The sequence below is a fragment of the Megalops cyprinoides genome, chromosome 21 (assembly GCF_013368585.1).
Source record: "Megalops cyprinoides isolate fMegCyp1 chromosome 21, fMegCyp1.pri, whole genome shotgun sequence".
NCBI classification, from domain to species: Eukaryota; Metazoa; Chordata; class Actinopteri; order Elopiformes; family Megalopidae; genus Megalops; species Megalops cyprinoides.
The window spans coordinates 16,576,566-16,596,610 of NC_050603.1; the positions used below are offsets into that span (position 1 = coordinate 16,576,566).

General features: G+C 41.3%; 1 protein-coding gene across 1 annotated transcript in view; it reads left to right on the forward strand.

The window, feature by feature from the left end:
• The window catches only part of cpne4b (copine IVb), a 42,483-nt gene that overhangs the window by 5,152 nt on the left and 17,286 nt on the right, over positions 1-20,045 (forward strand). Inside the window, exons 2-7 of the mRNA XM_036555294.1 lie at positions 1,749-1,939; positions 11,504-11,683; positions 12,712-12,783; positions 13,965-14,039; positions 15,532-15,615; positions 15,738-15,827. Coding sequence (XP_036411187.1) covers positions 1,769-1,939; positions 11,504-11,683; positions 12,712-12,783; positions 13,965-14,039; positions 15,532-15,615; positions 15,738-15,827 — 672 coding nt within the window. The 5' untranslated portion in view covers positions 1,749-1,768. The remainder of the gene's footprint in view (positions 1-1,748; positions 1,940-11,503; positions 11,684-12,711; positions 12,784-13,964; positions 14,040-15,531; positions 15,616-15,737; positions 15,828-20,045) is intronic.

Genomic DNA, 20,045 nt, shown 5'->3' on the forward strand with positions numbered 1-20,045 from the left:
CACTAATGAAAGTATCAATTTTTACACGACATTCTGCGTGTTCTGCAGTATCTAAATGGATGAAAGTTAATATTGTACAATGAACAATAATAACAGTCTGCATAAATGATTATCCAAAGATTATCAAAAAAGTCCTCAATGTCCTAAGAGCATTGCAATTAGTTTGAATCTTAGAGATGGTATGTGATACAGTTTTTCCAGAATTAAATTGTGGAGTCAATTGCTGAATGTGTTAGATTTTAATAACACAACATTAGATATTTAACGATGAATTATTTAGTATATATTTTATGACTTTTATTTCTGCTTGCAATCTGCCTCTTACAGATGAGGACATGGAAATGAAAGATGTGCCCAGAGGAAGATGATTAGATCCTTATGTGTGCAGATTGAAATATTGTCTTCTCAGAGACTATTTGTGCTCACTTTTATATACACCTTAGACTGTTAAATCCAGAAGACCTGCAACCAAAATCAAACCCAGAACCAAGGATTCGATACAATTGTGTAGCAAAAGTTCAACAAGTTTTGTGCAGCAGATTGAAATCCTCCACATTCAAGATTTTTGGTCTTCCTGGTATGAGGCGCACCTTTTCGGCATATATGTATTTTTTCATTCGGTTTGAGTCACCTTGTCATGACCTCCTGGTCTTGTCGGTGTCATACATTATTCATGGCCGCCTGATGTGGCGGGGTGCGCTCTCTGACCTGGTCATGTCGTGTGGTCTGCTCTCAGAGGAGAGGTTGACTCGGCCCACCTCAGCAAAAATGCTGAAACAACCGCAATAATGACGGGCAAAAATGTGCCTGCATCCAATCAGAATATAGCCAGGTTGCCAGACTGCCAGCACTGATGCTCCTGAAAAGCACTCTAGTTCTCGTAATTTTTTAGGAAAAGCACAACCTGCAGGCTCACTAGCACAGAGAGAAATGTGGAGCACTCAAAGTGAGGTAGACAAGGTTTTGCTTCACTCCAGGGAATAGAGTCAAGGCACGAAAGAGCATAAAGCAACTCTTTTAAAGGTCAGAAACCTCATATAGATTTATTACTTTTCCCTCCACAAGCTAAGCTGCCAAGTGGTCACTTTATCTGACAGAGGGAGACTTTTCTTTTACAACTGAAATAGTAGGAGAGGCTCATTTATCTGGGTAACTGCAGTCTCGTGGGCACGTCAGTCATCCTGTTGTTTTGATGTGCTAGAGAAGAGAGACCAGATTGTTAGACAGGAAGAGTGACATCATTTCCATTACAAATACCTGTTTTATTTATTTTGTAATGTTAACATTATTTTCTCACCTTCCGGAGACCAGATGCCAATCCCCATTCACAAAAGTCTGTATTATGTATACAGTGTGGCTTTGCATGGATCAGAAGTCTTTCTGAACAGCCAGAACCCTCCGAATGAATCTTTTTGGGGAACCTTAGGCGTCCTCTTAAGTCTTTGCCATCCCCTGTCTGCTGCGTCCTCCTCCACAGACCTCCTTCACAGCTACTGGTTCCGCCACGTCTTTCCAGCAAATTTCAGCCAATCACAGAGCTTGGCTCATGGCAGGTCATCTCACACCCATCCAAGGTGACAAATTTGTTTAAACAATGTGCGAAATGCTCACTTTCTTCACCCCTCCATTTCTTCCTTCCCAGGAACTGTCACGGATAAACAATCCACTCCATTCCCCAAAAAAATGTATTTTCCAAGGTGTCCTCTGTTCTCCTGAGTTTGATTTTCATCTCATGTCTTCCTCTCCAGCACAAGAATCGCACAGAAAGATGAGCAACATCTACGAGTCGGCGGCCAACACCCTGGGCCTCTTCAATAGCCCGTGCCTGACCAAAGTGGAGCTGCGTGTGGCCTGCAAGGGGATCTCTGACCGGGACGCCCTGTCCAAACCGGACCCCTGTGTCATCCTCAAAATGCAGTCTCACGGCCAGTGGTTTGAGGTGCGTCCCCCCACCCCTGCCTGCATCACTGTCACCCCCCAGGACAGTTTAGTCTTGGTTCAGACTCTCTGGAGCTCTGTGGCAGCTGAGTAGAGCATACTCTACAAACTGTTGTCGCTGCAGTTTTTAATGCATTAGCTAAAAGTGTTTTGAGTTTTCAGTTAATCAATTCACCTAATTCATTGTGAAGTGAGTGAAATTAAAGTTGCTGAGCCTAGGTAGTGGGGGAGTGGTATATGTTCTTTATGAGGAGGATAGCAGTAAAAGTTGTTGCGCCAGGATGGTATGTGGGGGACAATTAAGAAATGCTGTTAAGTGAAAGTGTATTTCACAAAAGAGTGGTGGTGAACTATTTTATGCCAACAACTTCAATCATGCACAGTACAACTGAAGGTTATTTTAAATGATTGCTCTCTTGTATCTGTGTGTATCTGAGAGCTGTTAGCCAGCAAGTTCTGCTCACCACACAAATAAAGGCTTTAATTTCTTAACACTCTGCCATATGGGTCATGCAGTTTGGCCTAAATATGAATTTCTGAAGGTATTTTTCTATTTTTAGGGTAGATGTTATCACTCGGTGCATAAAGTAGGATATACTCACACAGTACATAATCACATTGTATTACTTCATTACTTTTGTTTATGTTTGTATAAAACACAGTGTAATTGCTGTGCAGTTTAACATGATTGCATGATATGTAATGCAGAACACCAGTGCAATTCTCTGTGCTTTCTGTGAGCAGTGCCCATATAACCCTTTTATACTAACTTTTATACTAAATTCAGTGACAAACACAACCCTACACTTGTTCTTACATGGACAACAGTTACAAAATACATGTGCACAGTTGTACAGCTCTACATATAATGTACGTATTTACTTATGCTCACAATTCAATCATTTCCATTCAATGTGTTTATCATGGGACAAGTTTTATTTTTTTCCTTTGTCAAGGAATCCAATGAAAATAGATAGATTTCACATAACCCTGTCAGAGTAACTAAAATTCCTGAGACCAAAACAACTCCATAGGTTTTATGTGCATCTTAAATGTTATATTCATATTACATTTGAATATAACATTTTTCATTTTTCAAAGTAAAAATGATATGTCACGTAAAGGTATGTCTCTAGTTTTAAAAAATAAAGCGTTCCATAGTGATAACTGGGATAACTGGATGGATTCAGCCACTGCTCTGAAATCAGGTCTTGGCAGAAAATTCCACTGGAGCACGAATGCATTTCTTTTGTGCTTTGTGCAGTGCAGAGTTATATTGTATATAGTAGCAAGTGATTCAAGGGTGGAAAAAAATGTCTTGTGGACTCTGACCTGTGTGTGTGTATGTAATATAATGAGGCAGGCATGGGGCTCTCCCATGTGTTTTTTTTTTTTTTTGCACACACATAGGGAGGAATCTTCCATGTGTTGGCAGTGTCATGGTTTACCCATCACAAGTGGGATTACCATATAAAAGAGGTTTTATTCCTCTTTTTTCAACCACTGGGCAGCTCCGTTTCGAATGTGAGTCACAGCTACTGTTTATATTTTTTCATGCTGCATTCTAAAACACACCTGAATCGGAAGGGATTTCAAATACATTCATGCAATTATTGTTCCAAGGGCTTCTGAAACTGCCATGTGAATTTGCATAATACACTTGAAGAAGGGGAAAAAAAGTTTCTCCTCACGATGTGGCTCACTCTCGCTTTCCTTCGACAGAAATTTTGAAAAAAAAAACGGACAAGTCAAAGTCAAAGGCAGTAAACAACCGGAGACAGCGGAAATGCGGGAGTTTAGGATAACACAGGACTCAATTGTGCTTTAAACGGAAGGTGGACCCAATTTCAAGAGGTTCCGCTCGAGATAATCGTTGGCACTGATAAAGGTTAATACATTCAGCAGAGTCTTTATCGCCAAGAGAGGTCTTCATCGGGGGCGGGCGGTGGGGACGGGCAGAGACAGAAAGGAGCTAATGAGTTGTCACCCACGCGTTGCGCAAGCTGGGTCTACCGACTCAGTGAGCCTGTTGGGCTGGAAGCCTCAAAGTCTCTGCCCTGCTTTCTCCATCAGCCCCTGATGCTTGTTTCTCAGCGTAAGGAATCACAACAAAGACGTTCACTGTAGTATTCCCAGTCACCCAGAGCTGGTGATTACTGTCTGCGGATGTGCCGTCAATGCATACTGAGACACGGAGGCTGATGTGGATGAACACGGTGACATGACAAAAGGTGTTTGCCATCTTACCAATGTCAGTATGAGCTGTCTTAGAGTTATCAGAGCAGAAGTGTCTATCAGTTCGGGGCATCACAACGGCACTAATGAGTCAACCTGGAATTTTCAGTGGTCTTCTTGTCCAGATATTGTAGGATATTATTCCTTTAGTGTGTCATGCTTTTACAATGTCACTGTACCTATGTTAGAAACTGCATGCTCAAAATCAGATCGATATGTTCATTTCATTCAGCTCAGCCTTTCTTTCATCTGGTTTCTAGTTCCTATTACAGGAATCAAATATATACAAAGACCAGTCAGTTTGAGTTTTTTTTGATTGGATGGTCATTCCCATTGTCATGAATCTCTTTTGGAATATTGGGTGTGCCATTTCTGAGTGATGGCTCCATTTTGTGTTCATTGTTGAGCTGGTTGACAACATTATTGAATGGATACATTCACACCAAGGGTCTGTGGGATGTCCATGTAATTGGTCACTGAGTACTGATAAACACATTATTTTCCATGGGAACTAATGCCATGTGGTCGATAGTTAACCCCTGTCATCCAGAAGTATAGCCAGAGATCTAAGTAACATCTCTTCATGAGCAACTTTTATCAGGGAACATTAAATTACATGACATTATTGGCATTTAACAGGCAATATCAAGCACAACTTACATAGGTTACAGTTTTATCTATTTATACAGCTGGATATTTACAATTCTGGGTTGAGTACCTTGCCCAAGGGTACAGCGGCAGTGCCCCAGTAGGGAATCAAACCAGCAACCTTTTGGTTATGAGCCCTGCTCCTCACCACTATACTACACTGTATGGAGGAAGTAGTGGTGTGGATGAAATCTGAGTTATAGTGTTTCTCCATGATGTGATGTCGTGTGGACTCCTTGTGAATGCTGTCTGTCATTCCAGATGAGCTCTTAGTCAATAATGTTGAACTCTTAACTGAACGGTGATCTTTATTTGAAATCCGTGCCTTTAATCTGCTTTAAGCTCTCTGAGAAGGGAATGTGTTGCTGGAGATGTGTTTTTGCAAACACTAAGTACTGGTGTTTGCTCAACACACTTTTGTTAATTGCCCTCTCTGGTGCAGGAATTTCAATTATGCTTAATTAGTTGTTCAATTATCATTCAATCAATAAAGCTGCACACCCGATTGTATTGCTGATGCCTCCTTTCCAGTCGCACGTATCCACTTGCACATAATTGTGGCCTTGCTGAAAATGCAGTTTCCTTTTACAGGAAGCTGTACATCAGGTAAGGCTTAAAGCAGGTCACTCCGGGTACATTTGGCTACCTACTAATCAATGTTGCCAGGGCGTGATTGCACTGCAGATTTGCCCATCTAAAGATTTGCTACATTGTTTGCAGTGGCACTGGTTAGTAGCTGCGACCATGATGGAAGAGGCACCTCATGGTAATGCAGTTTCGTTTCATTAGATGAACCCATGTTAACTGTTGAACCACAAGTGAACCTGGCTAACTAAAACAAACCATGAATTGTTGATGGCTGTCAGATGAATAATGTGGAAGAAACTTTATTTCTATCCTTCTACTAGTATAATAACAAAAACACTTTCAACAACCCGTATTTGTTACAAAGAACTAAAAGCCCATTCTTGTTCAGTGATGTCAAATCCAGGTCAGCTTTCATTTACTAGCACAATCAAACCCAATTAATGGAGAGTTTATCTGGAATGAACACCAGCATACACAGTGGTCCGCCAGGACTGGGTTTGAGACACTGGCCCAACAATATAAAAAGATATTTCACAAGAAAATGCTGATGTAAAGGCAACTTCAAGCGGTTTTTAGGGGAAGTCTATCAAGGGGAATAAAAGTGAAATCTGTTCCTTCTGTTCCAGAATATTGAGTTTGAGTCATTAAAGAGTAGGTATGTAAAACAGTCACTGTTGTTAAAGCACAGAACAAAAGATTAAATTATTTCTTGTCATTGGGAATCCTGTTTAAAATAATTAACTCAACAAAAAACTTTCCAAAGTCTTCATAATGACAAATGGAGGCTTACATTCTTTTTAAGTTTCTGAGTCAGAGCATTTTCATAGTCCCTCATCAAATTAAGTTCCAGGTGCTTTGCTGATGACTCTTTGCTCCTGGCCTGTTCCTCAAACCATAGAAACCTTCGAGTGATTTCAGACAGATGATTCTCTTCAGACATCATCACTGCTTTTAAGAAACATTCCTTTCACTAAGGAAATTACCTCAAATGGATGTAAAGCATGCAACAATTTTTCAGAGCTAAGTGCTAGAAACCATATCATGACTCAGTACATTCACTGTACATGAATCACCATTGGATTAAATCAGGGGCGTTTCTAGCTATTAAAAAGATCAGGGGCTAAGTCAAGTTTGCCTGGGGCTTGTCTTTTTTTTTGAAGGGAGAATGGCATCAGTAGGTTGGGGAGGTTATATCTACCTTTATAATAAATAAATATTATCACACCCTCGGACGCTGCAAGTCAAGTTCAGCTCTGTTACACAGTCTGTCTGTTGTTTTGACACCTCCTTTTTCACGGCGAAAATATTCGGGGCTAGGCTTAAAATATTCGGGGCTATAGCGCCTAATGACGCCACTGGATTAAATACAGGGGAGTTGACAAATAGGTCATGAAGTGAAATGCTAAAACAGATGTCTTCTCAGCATTGAGCTTTTTTTTTCCTGAAGCTTTAGATAATGGGTATTGCATGTACACAGTTGTTTCATTTTAAAAGCATAACTTTGCATGTATGCTGAACTTAATGTCATGGGGTGGCTTGGTAGACAAGGTCAGTCCATCTGTCTTGAAATCAACAGCAAAAGCTGAAGCTATCGGGTGAGATGATGGGTCAGAGGCACCCCTTCCTCATTCACTGAACTTAGCTATAAAGTTCATTTTTCTTGAAAGAAAAAAATCGTCAAAATTCTGCCTGTGAATTACTGGGAAGGTATAGGAATTTGTCCTGTAAGGATGGGTTGAAATGGTTCATTTGTTCATTTAAAACTAATATGATACATATCACAGTAAGATTTTTTTAAATAGAACCAGAATTCTGCACTCGTGCAAGTGGAGGGGTTGTTGTTTCTTGTTTTTCGCACATCTATCCCCGCCATTAACCTTAAAGGTGGATGGGTCCAAATGTCTACTTTTGTCAGATTTTGGTATGTAAGTTTGTGGATACTCTGTTGAGAAGATTCAGATACACGCTAATACCAAGAGATGAATCTCACCTGGAATTCTGGCCAATACAGACAAATGAGTGCTGTCTAGCTGACTTTTCAGGTCATTATTTGAACAGGGAGAAAATGTAATCAGTAAAATACATGTAGCCATCCAGACAGTATGTCTGCCTCAAAGTCCAAGAATTCCACAGAAATACAAAAATATGGAAAACATTTGAGATGGATGGGCAGATTTTCCATTTTGTTTCCCAGGAGTCATGGCCTGAGATGTCTCACCCTTGTTGAAGACATTAGTATGTTAATTAGTTCAGAGAATTCCCACTCTTGCTTTGACTTGCTAATAAGGAGGACCCAAAGTATGAACTATCACTAATGAATTGAATTATTCAGTTGAAACTGACCAAAACACTTCTGACATGTAGAAAATGTTAAAAAGCTGCAATTTAGAAAGGAGAAGCGAACACTCCCAATGTAGCCATTTGTTAATAAAACACAGTCTTTTATTATGACTAAAACCACTGACCTGATTATATTTCTCACTGTGAATCATTATGGAATCTGTCAAAAAATTGAACCTTTGGCTGAATTTGATATCATGATAGTCTCTCTCTCCATCTCTTTCCCTCTCTCTCTATCTCTCTCTCTCACACACACACACTCACACACACAGAAATCTCACATTGCTGCAGTAAGAACACCTCTGATCCCATCCCACAAGCATGCGCACACCCACACACATACACACTAACGCACACACACATACACACCAACACACACATGCACACACATACATGCAAATAGAGCGAGGGAAATGGGGTTGACCTAAGGGGACTGATAAGCTTTGACAGAAATGAGTTTGCATACAGTATAGACACAGTGTTCCCAGACTTTGCTTTTTGCTGAAATTGGAGTTAGAGGCACAGGGTGACTTAGAGGAGAATTGTGATAGGACAGCAGATGGTATTATCGAACATAGACAGTATTATTACCTGCTGCTGAAAAAAAGAAAGACGAATAAAGAGTTTGGAGCTGCATTACTATTTTTATTAGGTTTACTTAATAAGTCATTGAGCTTATAAGAGACTAGGACATCTAGGAATGCCCTCTGAGAAATGGTTGGCAGATTACATTGGAATCATCATTAAATGTTTCTATCTAACTGGAACCTGAACTTAATTTTATGTTTACTGGAGGAAGGCGAGTATTTGAAGATAAACCCAAGGGTGTGACGAGGAGCAGAGTGAACCCAAACGCAGAGAGAACATGAGACACAAGAGGTTTCCGTCAAAGAACATAAGCACACCTTTACTGGAGATTTGCAAGACAGAAAACAGTCTTAGACACACACACACACACACACACACACGTAACAGCTACATTCCTGACACAGAGAAAATGTTTATTGGGGAAAATCAGGCACACACCAAATCAAGGCTGTTTTAAAAATGCATGATATGTCCAATAAAGCACTTCCCCAGGGTTGTATTTTCTCCCCATTTTAGAAGATGCATGGAGGGAGAGCTCTTTTCCATGGCGGAGGTCTGCTCTAACCTGTCACAGAGGCCTGTCCTGTGGCCCAGCACATTTCCAGGTGCACACACTGTGGGTGGGATTCCTGAGCTTGATGCATTTCCAAATGTTTGCTGGGCACTTTTCCCAGGTGTCTTCAGTTTGACACGTGCTGAGTGATCCTGAAGTGTGGGGAGATCCCATCAATAAAACACACATCTGCCCCACCTTATGACCAAAGAATGGCACAGGGAGAATCCCTGTGTTTTTTTACAAATTGTCGAAAGCGCAATTGAAACGTTGATGTTCCTCATGCTTGGCCTGCAGGCTAATCTCTTCTTGGAATCAGCCGATACGATGCGTCTTCTGGGTAGTTAATGAGCGAGGCTTTCGAAAAACGTCTGCCGGGGAAGATCTTGCCAAACCACACAGCAAGTCAAAGAGATTTGCCTCATCTGTTTCGGCCTGACAAATGATATAATGCACGCAATCTTATGGCTGCGCAGCCTCCAAAGTGACTTGAGCTGTGTTGTTTTTTTTTGTTTTTTTTTGTCAAGCATTTAGCCACTGAAATCTCCCTTCCACCCATCCACGGGAACATGCATATCTAATCTGGGCAGAAGTACAGGCGTGCAAAATCTCTCCCCCGCAATGCTGCCGGAGCTGGTTGATCAGCCGCGGCACGCTAGCGCTAAGAGGTACGTAGCTTAGCGCTGGAATGCAGGGGCAGAGATCCTCTCTGATTGCATCAGCGTTCGCCCCTACACGGATATGATGAGAAAGCCCAGCCCGTTGATCTGCGGCTTGCAAGTTAAGCCACTGAAGATGAAATGCGTGCGTGAGTCGGCCTGCGAGAGGCAGATTAGAGGCACGTAGGCTGAACTTTCGGAGACCGATTCACGGTTCATCGCCCTAGTCGCGTTGTACAATAGCAGAACGCTAATCCCTAGCATTACTGGACAAGTCATAGTGCTGGAAAGCACGGATGATGCTTTATCATTTTCCCTGACTAGTTAACTGTGATACTTGTTATTTCCCAAGTCTGTATGCTGTAGGATTACAGAAAAGATGATATGATGCAATGCAATGCTCCCAACAATAAATAAGTCCACCGCTAAATTGCAGGGATGTGCATTATATCAATTTGTTCAGGTCACCATTTATAGTACTAGGTGAACTCATAAGAAGCAATGTCACAGATACCTGTCCTTTTTTCTTGTCGTAACTGCACCTGGGGTCATTCTAATGGGGGTAGAGAGGTCCCTTCAGCTTCCTATTGTGGTAGAACAGTATTGGTTAACATTTATTTTAATATTGTAGTAATGTCAGGCTAATATGTGCACCTCCATGTAAGTATAGCATCTTTTCTGTCATCTGTGATCTTGGCTTGAAATTGTTCACTTTCTGGCCTTACCTAGTGTAATTGTCTGTTAACTTTAACAGGGAAGGACACTCAAGCATTAGGCTATGGATGGTGTGGTGCGCTCGCACACACACACACACACACACACACACACACACACACACACACACACACACACACACGTGCACACACGCGCGCGCACACACACACTCACACACATGCACTTAATGATAACACTGTCTCAGTGAATTCTGTGTGATAAGACTTTACAAGGCGACAACGTTTAGAAGAGCCCATTGCTCACTAATACATCTAGGTCACAGAGGAAGCATTGATCTAAACAGAAATGTTGTCTTCTCTACTTAGGGTCCCACGTAGCCCTTTGAAGTTCCCAGACTGATTCAATCCCAGTCAAAGGACCTTTTTTTTATTTAATATTGAAACGCTTCAATGCATTTTCATTTTAATTCCACATTATTGTAATTAAGCAAATTTTCAGGTGGCATTATTATGCAAAAATGAATTTCTATGGAACAATTGGAACAACCTTTCTACAGTTGGGTATATTATGTATGTCAGTTATAATTATGGTAATGATTACAACGTTACAATGTTTCAAGTGTGCAACTGTGATCCTTATGCTGGAGACAACATAATATAAGCATTGGGGTTATAAATGTGATGTAAATAAAGGTCATGATTATAAAAATGTATCTAAGCTACGGTTATGAAAATGGATATGCTAGGGAAAAGTTATGTGTTGCAACAATTCTCTTTCATGTACATGTTGTGTTATAACAAAGGAGCACCGTTATATTTAAACACATCACTTTGCCACTTGAAGTACAAAGAATAACAGTGGTAATAATGCACAGATGCTTTTACCTGTCACATGATGTGACCCTTCCAGATATTATGCAAATTTATTTGCTTTGAATTTTGGTTAATTTACCCTCACTAGGAGTCTGGTAAATTTACACTTTTGGAAATGTTGTGAATGTATTCAGAACCCAGTGGATTTCCATTTAGTAGGAACCTGGTGAATTTGTCTTTGGTAGGAGCCTTGTGAGTTTTCTCTTCAGTAGGAGCCTGATGACTTTCCCCTTAGTAGGAACCTGGTGAGTTTCTCTTCAGTAGGAAGCTGGTGAGTTTCTCTTCAGTAGGGACCTGGTGAGTTTCTCTTCAGTAGGAACCTGGTAATTTTCCCTGTGGTAGGCACCTGGGTAATAAACTCTCTTTGCAGCCGGGTGAAACATCCTCCTTCCTTTCCCCTCCTCCAGGTGGACAGAACGGAGGTGATCCGCAGCAGCATCAGCCCTGTGTTCTCCAAAGTCTTTACGGTGGATTTCTACTTCGAGGAGGTCCAGCGGCTACGCTTCGAGCTGCATGACATCAGCAGCAACCATAATGGACTGAAGGAGGCCGACTTCCTGGGGGCCATGGAGTGCACGCTTGGCCAGGTCAGCTCAGCCTTCTTTTACTGCGGCTTATTTTTATTCTGTTTTCTGCTTTTACTTGCTGCAGCATGAGCTGTATTAGCTGTATTCCAATATTTTCTCACTCTCTTCATCAGCGTACATTTTTTTTTCAACAGACTTTAAAAGGTAGTGAAGGAATTGTAACAGTAAATGAAACTGAATGGTTGCCAGATTTAAATAGGATGTTTATTGTGTTTGCTTTTCATATTTAAACAGGTGCACAAACTTGATAATGAAGTAATTGGGGTTGTAACTTCTGATTCTCAGAGAGCCTCTAGCAGCTCAGTGTTGCCAGAGTCTAGGGTCGCAAACAAGAGTTGCTCAGTTTTGTTGTACAGTATAGTACAGTATAGTTGCTCAGAGTGCAGTTGTGAGAACACGGTTGTGTTTTTTTGCATTGCCATGTCTTGTCAGAATGCATCTTTGATTTGAAAGGCAACTATTGTAGGTGTACAGCGTGTGAAAATATGTTTGGATGTAAAAAAAAAATATATATATGTTTGAATGTAAAAAAGAAGAGATAGGTTAGCATGTAAAAAATGGGAGGTAGGTTTGGATGTTTAAAAAGAGGGGGATACAGAATGTAAAAAAGGAGGAGATAGGGTTGGGTATAAAAAGAAGAGATATGTTTGGATGTTAAAAAGGGGGGGATAGTTTTGAATGTAATAAAAGAGGTGGTAGGATTGTATGTACCAAAAAGTGCTAAATCAGACAAGTGAGGCATGAGTACCTGTGTGTGCTCTGTACATCCAGCTGCACGCTCTCCCATGGGTTTGTTTTTAAGCACCAAATGTTCTTCTGGCTTGTTTTCCTTAGAACAGCAAATGCATTCTTATGCCCATTACGCTTGCATGTGAAGTTTTTATCGCAAGTTAAACGCTGAGTCCATGGTGCCCTGAATGCTTCACGTTGATTGATTTCTCCCCGCTCCTTCCCCGGCGGATTCAAAAACCCATTAGAAATCTGCATTCTGGCTCCCTCTCCTTCTGCCTTATCTCTCTCCCAAACAGATTGTATCCCAGAGAAAACTGTCCAAAGCTTTACTCAAACAGGGAAACACTGCCGGAAAGTCCTCCATCACGGTAAGAGCCTTTCGACACGTGGATTATGGCCTCTAATGTCTGGAAGGACAGGAATGTAAACTCCTACACACACATGTACGTGCATATGGTACAAACACATAGGCCAGGATTAGCACATCTCCTATAGGAAATGTTGTGTGTATGGTATATTTTTTTTCTAGAGCAGAGATGAGATATTCATGTTTCTTCTTCTTTTAGAGTGCCACATATTTTCATGCTCCCATTTGTTGTAATGTGCGTAGCTCGTTCTTGAAAAGTTTCTATTTCAATTCCTCCATTTGTTCATATGGATTATTAGCTCTTTGAAAGTCCCCCTGTTTTGGAATGGACATCAGTGTTAATCTCCTGTCCATGCATGTGAATTTCTAAGGAAGTTCGTATCCTACCATACAGGTAGTGGCTATAGACCACAGAGAATGTGTAATTGCATGGACATTCTGCTGTGGAAAGGTGATGTAGTGGAAAGGTACTATGTACAGAAAGCTTAGCACCCATTCCCAGCATCCTTTGCAAATTTCTGATATGTTTGCATTTAGTAAACATTTGATGTTTTGAGGCAGCGTGCAGATCGATCATTTGGAATGACTGGAAATGAGGGAGTGGTATGTGGTTTTAGATCATGATCTTCAACACATCCTGCTCAGTCAGCCATTCAGGTACATAGGGTGGCAATGTGCTTGCAGTTTTCTTTTAGTAATTAACAGAATCTGTTCGGAATGCAATATCCAGTTATATTTCCCAATGTTTTACGATACCAGATACAATAATGAGTTTAAATTCAAGGCAATCTTTTTATCCAAAGAAGTCAGTAAGATCCAAGTAAGTAAGATCCATTTCAGGAAAAGGAGGTGTAAGTTTTTTTTGTACTGACATTGGGAGGCTACCTCTTATGGGTTCACCACAAGCAATTGCTATATTTATTATGTTTGCCAATAATAAGTTGAGGAAAGGTTATATGATCACTTCTGTGGCTGTGATTTTAGTGCAATATATTGCACTTACGATATTTGATAAACAGGTGGTTTCTTTTGATGCCTGAAATGGAGGTCCTCTCATATGAACTGGACATAATTAATCCACCTGGCAAAGGGTTTATGTGCTTGTTAAGATTGACTGAAGAATGTAGTCTGTTGCCTCTCATGCAAGTATTTTATATCTAATATGTTACAATTATTGTTTAGGTTACAGCTGAAGAGCTGTCTGGAAATGACGATTACGTTGAGCTCTCCTTCAGTGCTAGGAAGCTGGATGACAAGGTAAGATGTTGTTATCTAAACATACGTATCTGGCAAACTGTGTAGTCTTAAAATGCCTGTTTCTCTATTTGGTGCATATGAATGGGCTTTGCACAATTAAAGTGCCACAAATAATGTCCACTATAATATGTGGGACCCGGAGCTACAGGATAAGCGGATAAGTGAAGGTGACAGCTAGGAGACCAGGCTGGCAGTTAAAGGTGCTGTCGGTCTGAGCTGAAAAGATTCTCGCCTAATCCTTATCCTCCATTAGAAAGGTTGCGCTGTGCCACCCCGCCGAGATAATAAGCCGACGATTAATTAAGAGATGAGAGATCGATGAGGCGGCCAGCACAGCACCCGATTGCAGGGGAAAGGAGCTGTTGCGAAAGGAGGACAGGTGGATTGTGGGAGCGCCGGGGACTGGTGATTGTGGTGGTGGTGGTGGTGGTGGTGATGGGGGGGGGGGGGGGGGGGGGGGTGGAACGAGGCGTTCTCATTAGCGGGGCCGGGTAACGAAGCTCCGGGAGGAGGTCCAGGGCCCCGCTGCTGGTTCAGGGGAGTGTGGGAACGCTCAACGTGACCGGCAGGGAATCGTCTCGGTTGCGCTGGACATGCTGGACGACAGGCCCACACGACAGACGCAGACTACATTTACATAACAGCTGTGACCATAATAAAAGTTTTCAATTTGTAAATATTTTGCAATTCAATCAATTTGTTACACTTGGCGAATGAGGATTTTCTTATTTGTCTGTGCTGTTGCCACAAATTAGAGAATGTTCACAGAAAGAGGAACATTTCATGAACTGAATCAAACTGGCATAATATGGTGCACCCAGTCCATATGCATTAATTGGAGTGTAGTTGGCAATAGGACTTGAATATGGACATAGGAATTTGATTGTAATTAGCACTGTAAACACTTCTATCATTTAAAAAAGACAAAGCAAGAAGTGTGTCATTTAAAAGAGCTAATTTATACTTTGGTTAAAAATGTAGGATTTTAGTTAAATTATGCAATAGCACTTTCAATGCCAGCACTGTGTTACTGAATCATATTTTGCTTTGGCTGTTCTGCAAACAGTCTGTAAAATACATGGCCTCCCTTATGAAATGGGACAGCCTTCTCATCATGAATGTTTTAAACATAACCTTTTCAACAGAGATGTGAATGAAATTTCAATTACAAAAGAGCATGGGTTAGCCTTTGAAGTGAATATACAAAGCGGATGCTACAATTTATAGTTTTACAGTTCAGCTTGTGGCAATATTGCTAGAACAAATGTATAACAAGATTGTTTGTCAACCAGCATGATCGTCAGATTCTTTTCGTGACATTGTAATACGTTTGATAATGTACCGAACATACCCATGGGAACGTATTTTGTTCTCTGCTAGAACATATTATTATATTATTATAAACATCCTCAAGACGCAAGGAGAGAACATCAGATCACATAGACCAGAGTGCGTGCATCAAACTTTAAACTTTTTTTTTTTTTAATCTCAGGACTTTTTCAGCAAGTCGGATCCGTTTTTGGAAATATTCAGAATAAACGATGACGGCACTGGTTCGCTTGTCCATCGAACTGAGGTGAGTCCGCCAAACACGTTGGAGTTCCTCTCTGCTTGTGCTTGCGCAGACATTCAGTATGTTCTCCATGACAATTAGGTCGTCCAATATAACAGATACACTGTCGTTCCTGCCCTTTACAGACCGTTATGAACAATCTCAACCCGGTGTGGAAAACATTCAAGGTTTCTTTGAACACTTTGTGCAGCGGAGACCATGACCGTGAACTAAAGGTAGGAGCTGCCCCCGTGATTGTATTTACCATAACTCAATAAGCAGGTAAACTCGGTAATCAAGTTCCATAAACCTCAAGGGGGTCTTCATTCGATGAAAGCCTGAAAATACGAGACTTGGACTGGAAGTGTATATATTGGTAACCTGGAAGAGCAAGACATTGAAGCTAAATTGTCACACAGAATATTCAACAAAATGTTAGCATTTTCACATTTTTGATATTTGAAATAATATGGATCTGTCTTTGTCAAGTAAAATTAATTTGGGGTAACAGCTGTTGAAGTGGAAGTGGAATTGGAAGTGAATTGCATATGGCACAGGTGGTCGATAGCCATCCACTGCTGGTCTCTCTCTGTCAGGCAGTTTGTGTGATGGAGGGTGAAATGGAATTCATTGTGTTTGCGGTCCTGGGAGCTAACCCAAAAGGGCTCCCTGGCAGACCAATGAAGTCGCTCTTTTGGATCGTGGAGCCCAGTTTCATGTCTCAGTGTCATACATTTGAGTCTCCAGGCTGATTTATGGTCATGTAGTGGTCAAGCAGAGTGCTGCTTTAATTCAGATAGAATGCTAGCAACCTTTTGCCTTACGGCCATGAATTGCAGGAGGAGAGGCATTTTCCTGATGCTGCTGAGTCTTTGAGCCCTGATGTATACAGTGTTTCTGCTTGATTTATTAATTTCTCACACATCAGTGCTTAAATACACTTACAGCCTGAAATAAGTGATTACAAGTACCATTAGACTAGCCAATCAGAGCTCGCTAACTGTGAATACCCTGCATTACCTTAGGCATGAAAGGCATTCAGATCCATTAATCTAGTATGACCCATATGTGTTTCCATAGGGGTTATCATTTAGCTCCAATAGTTGAGTATAATGCCCCTTTCTAGAATGGTTATTGCGGGTCACATTGAAAGACTGTCATTCAAACAGCAGAAAAAAAATTCATTTAAGTTCAAGGTGCCTTTTTTCATGGAGTTTTGTGCTTCAGGGCCTCCTTCACATGGGACAAGGAAACGCGTGTGTTTCGGCCTTAAGCACTCAGCAGCGGCAGGGAATTATCATTGGCGTACATCGCTTTCATATTCTGAGCATTCCCTCAAATTCACAGCAAAAGGGCGCACGAAAGGACATTCTGCTCGGCGATAATTTCCCAGATAATGCAAAGTCGAAGTGAAGTGTTACGTAACGCCAACACCTGGCTGTGTTATGCGACCTGACACCCTTCTGCGGAGGCTGACGGGTATTTCAAACTCGGCGTAATTACCCTGGACCAGCTGCGGTGCAGCGCGGCTTAATCCTGACAAGCGTAGAGGAGGAAGTGCGACTGGAACTAAAAAGAAATCAACGACTTTGGAGAAGATAGCCAAGTATAAAAATAAATCAATTTGGCCCTGTGCGCAAGCTTTTGTGTGAGTTTCACCCCTGCCATACTGTTTTTTGTGTTCAAATCTAACTCAAATCTAACTTCACAGGTAGTCTAGGTGACAGTTTTCCTCTCCTAGGACCAAAATGAAAGGGGTTAAGATTTTTCCCTCTGATAATCTATAAGGGATATTTTATAGGGTATGTGTAGCATAGCATGAGGGGCAGTGTAGCATAGTGGTAAGGAACAGGGCTTGTAACCAAAAGAATGCCGCTGGGGCACTGCTGCTGTACCCTTGGCCAAGGTACTTAACCCACAATTGCTTTAGTAAATATCTAGTTGTATAAGTGGATAACATGTCAAAGTTGTAACTTATGTAAATTACTCTGGATAAGACAGTCTGGCAAATGACAAGAATGTAACGTAAAGCGCATTAACAGATTGACAGTTTATGCCACTTAAAACCTCCTCAGAGGCAGTGAAGAGATGGTGTTGGTTCACGGCACATTTTCATTTATTTGTGCGTGACTCATGCATATATATATATACATATTTAAGTATAGCGTTGCTTGGTTGGATTGCCTCACTGGTTGGTCACCAGGGGGTGTTTGCGAAAAAAGTTGACGCTAAACCTGACGTAAACGCGGGTACTGCAGTTACTGCAGTTCACCGATACGTGAAAGAGCATGCCATGAGTTCTTCCGGCTGCTTTGCCATTTGCCATCAAAGATGTAAACACAGACACCCCTGTCATTAGAGTGACACACAGAAGAGTCATTCCGATCGTAAGCAGGCAGAGAGTGAAATATGATATGATTGTACAGTGTACATTTTAAAGATACTCAGTCATTGTAAGTAGAACTACATGCAAAGGATTATTCAAAAAAATGAACAATGGTCATATTGCTGTGTGCACTCGAGAAGCTATCACGCCCCTGAACACCATGCAGTCTCACATTAGCTGCTCATTGTAACTGAAGCTCCTTAACCATATTGTTTATACGCATTTAAGTGCTTCTTGATCAGTGCCGGCCCTGCTATGCAATGTTTTTTTGGGGACTAGAGGAATTACACTCATCTTGGGAATTACACTAAATAGCTGCTAAACTGTTAGATGCTTTAGATTTAGGAATGACTACGCCCCTCTGTGTATGCCTCATTGACATGCACCATAACCCCTCACAACTTTTGAGTTCAGCAGTACCATGATAAAATTGAAACAATGCATACTAACTCAAAGATGTTCTTCATTTAGATTCAGACTGCCTACTCCACTGTGAATTAAATCCAGAACATTCCAACAGCAGCGGAAGTCCACACCCAGCCTCTGCTATTTTAGACAAATGTGGCATTTGGACCAGTTCATCTAATGCAGCAGTAGTGTGGTTGCCAAAGAGCATGTTTAGCTGGTGTAGAGCCAATCCTATTTTGAAACTGGCTAGTTTTCTCCAGAGCCATTCAGCTCTGTATCTTTACTACCTCAAATTCAGGATATCAGTTAAGTAGCTAAGATAACGCATCACTGCTTGCTGGGGCAAAAGAGATGAGCTCCATACCTCTGGATTGTGTGTGTGTTTTTTGCAGAGTGAGGCAATGCTGTTGGATGTGCTACATCTCATACTTTTCCTCACTTTTTCCAGGTGTGTAAATGGGTTTCACAATATGAATATATGGGTTTAAAATAAATGAGAAAGTGGTTTCTGCAAATATGATATGAGAATATGAGAGGTGTGAATCTAAAAGCTTCATAAGGCAGTCTGGGTGTACCTTGCAAATCAATTACTTTATAATGGTGATGGTGAGAGCTGTTTGCCCTGGTTTGGAGTGTAGACGATCACAGCGCCTCAAGGCTGTAACCCAAGAGACCTCTCTAACCCTGCAAATATCCCTCAAACACCATATGCCCTAATAGAATGTGGTGTGATTTGCTGTAAACAAACTCAAGTGTCCTTGTTAAATATTCAGGGAATCCTTACTGAGGGTGAGAGGGGCTCCTGGGGAGATGGTGCAGTTCTTGCGGTTTCCCTAGTAACAATTTTGGACTTGAGATACGTCCCTTTGCTCTGTGTAAGATTCAACATCACTGAAACTCAGAAAAAAATGGTGTAGCCACATGCACAATGACCTAGGACAAACCTGGTACTCAGAAGATGCTATTTGGTAATACATTGTGTGTCTGTGCGTGTGTGTGTGTGTGTGTGTGTGTGGGTGGGTGGGTGTGTGTGTGTTTATTTATATGGACATACATATGAATATGTATGTGTATTATTATTTACACATTCATTTACATAGTCATAAAAGCAGCACTGTTGCTGACCTCATGCACAACACATTGAAGTTTTATCTGAAAGACAATGCTCCCCATGGGCCCCCAGAGGAGGCTGGAGCTATAAGCAGGAGCGCTGAGCTAATTTGTGCCGGAAGCAGGTAGTTTTCTGGCCCCATTTTCCCAGTGCCACTTGGGTATTGTGCGATATGGTCTGGGGGGTCTGTTTGCTTCTTGTACTTGTATGCTTCAGGCAGTGCCACATCTTGTAAAAGCTACAAGGGAAGGTCAATTTTATGATGTGACCCTCATGTTACATACTGTATTATACACATTCATGTTGTGATACATATTTCCCTGTGGTATGCGTTTCTTCTTTGACTGTCCACAACCGCACGGTGTCTAAAAGCAGAAAGCTATCAGAGGCTGAAAATGTTTAACACTAATTCTGGATCACAGCACAGTAGAAAAGGGGACAAATACATTAGTCTCAGCATGACAAAAAATGTTCCTCTAGGAAATTGCAAATTTGCAGTCTATGAGGCCATTGCTTGAGTCGGAATTATTTTCAGTTCTGTGCCAAGAC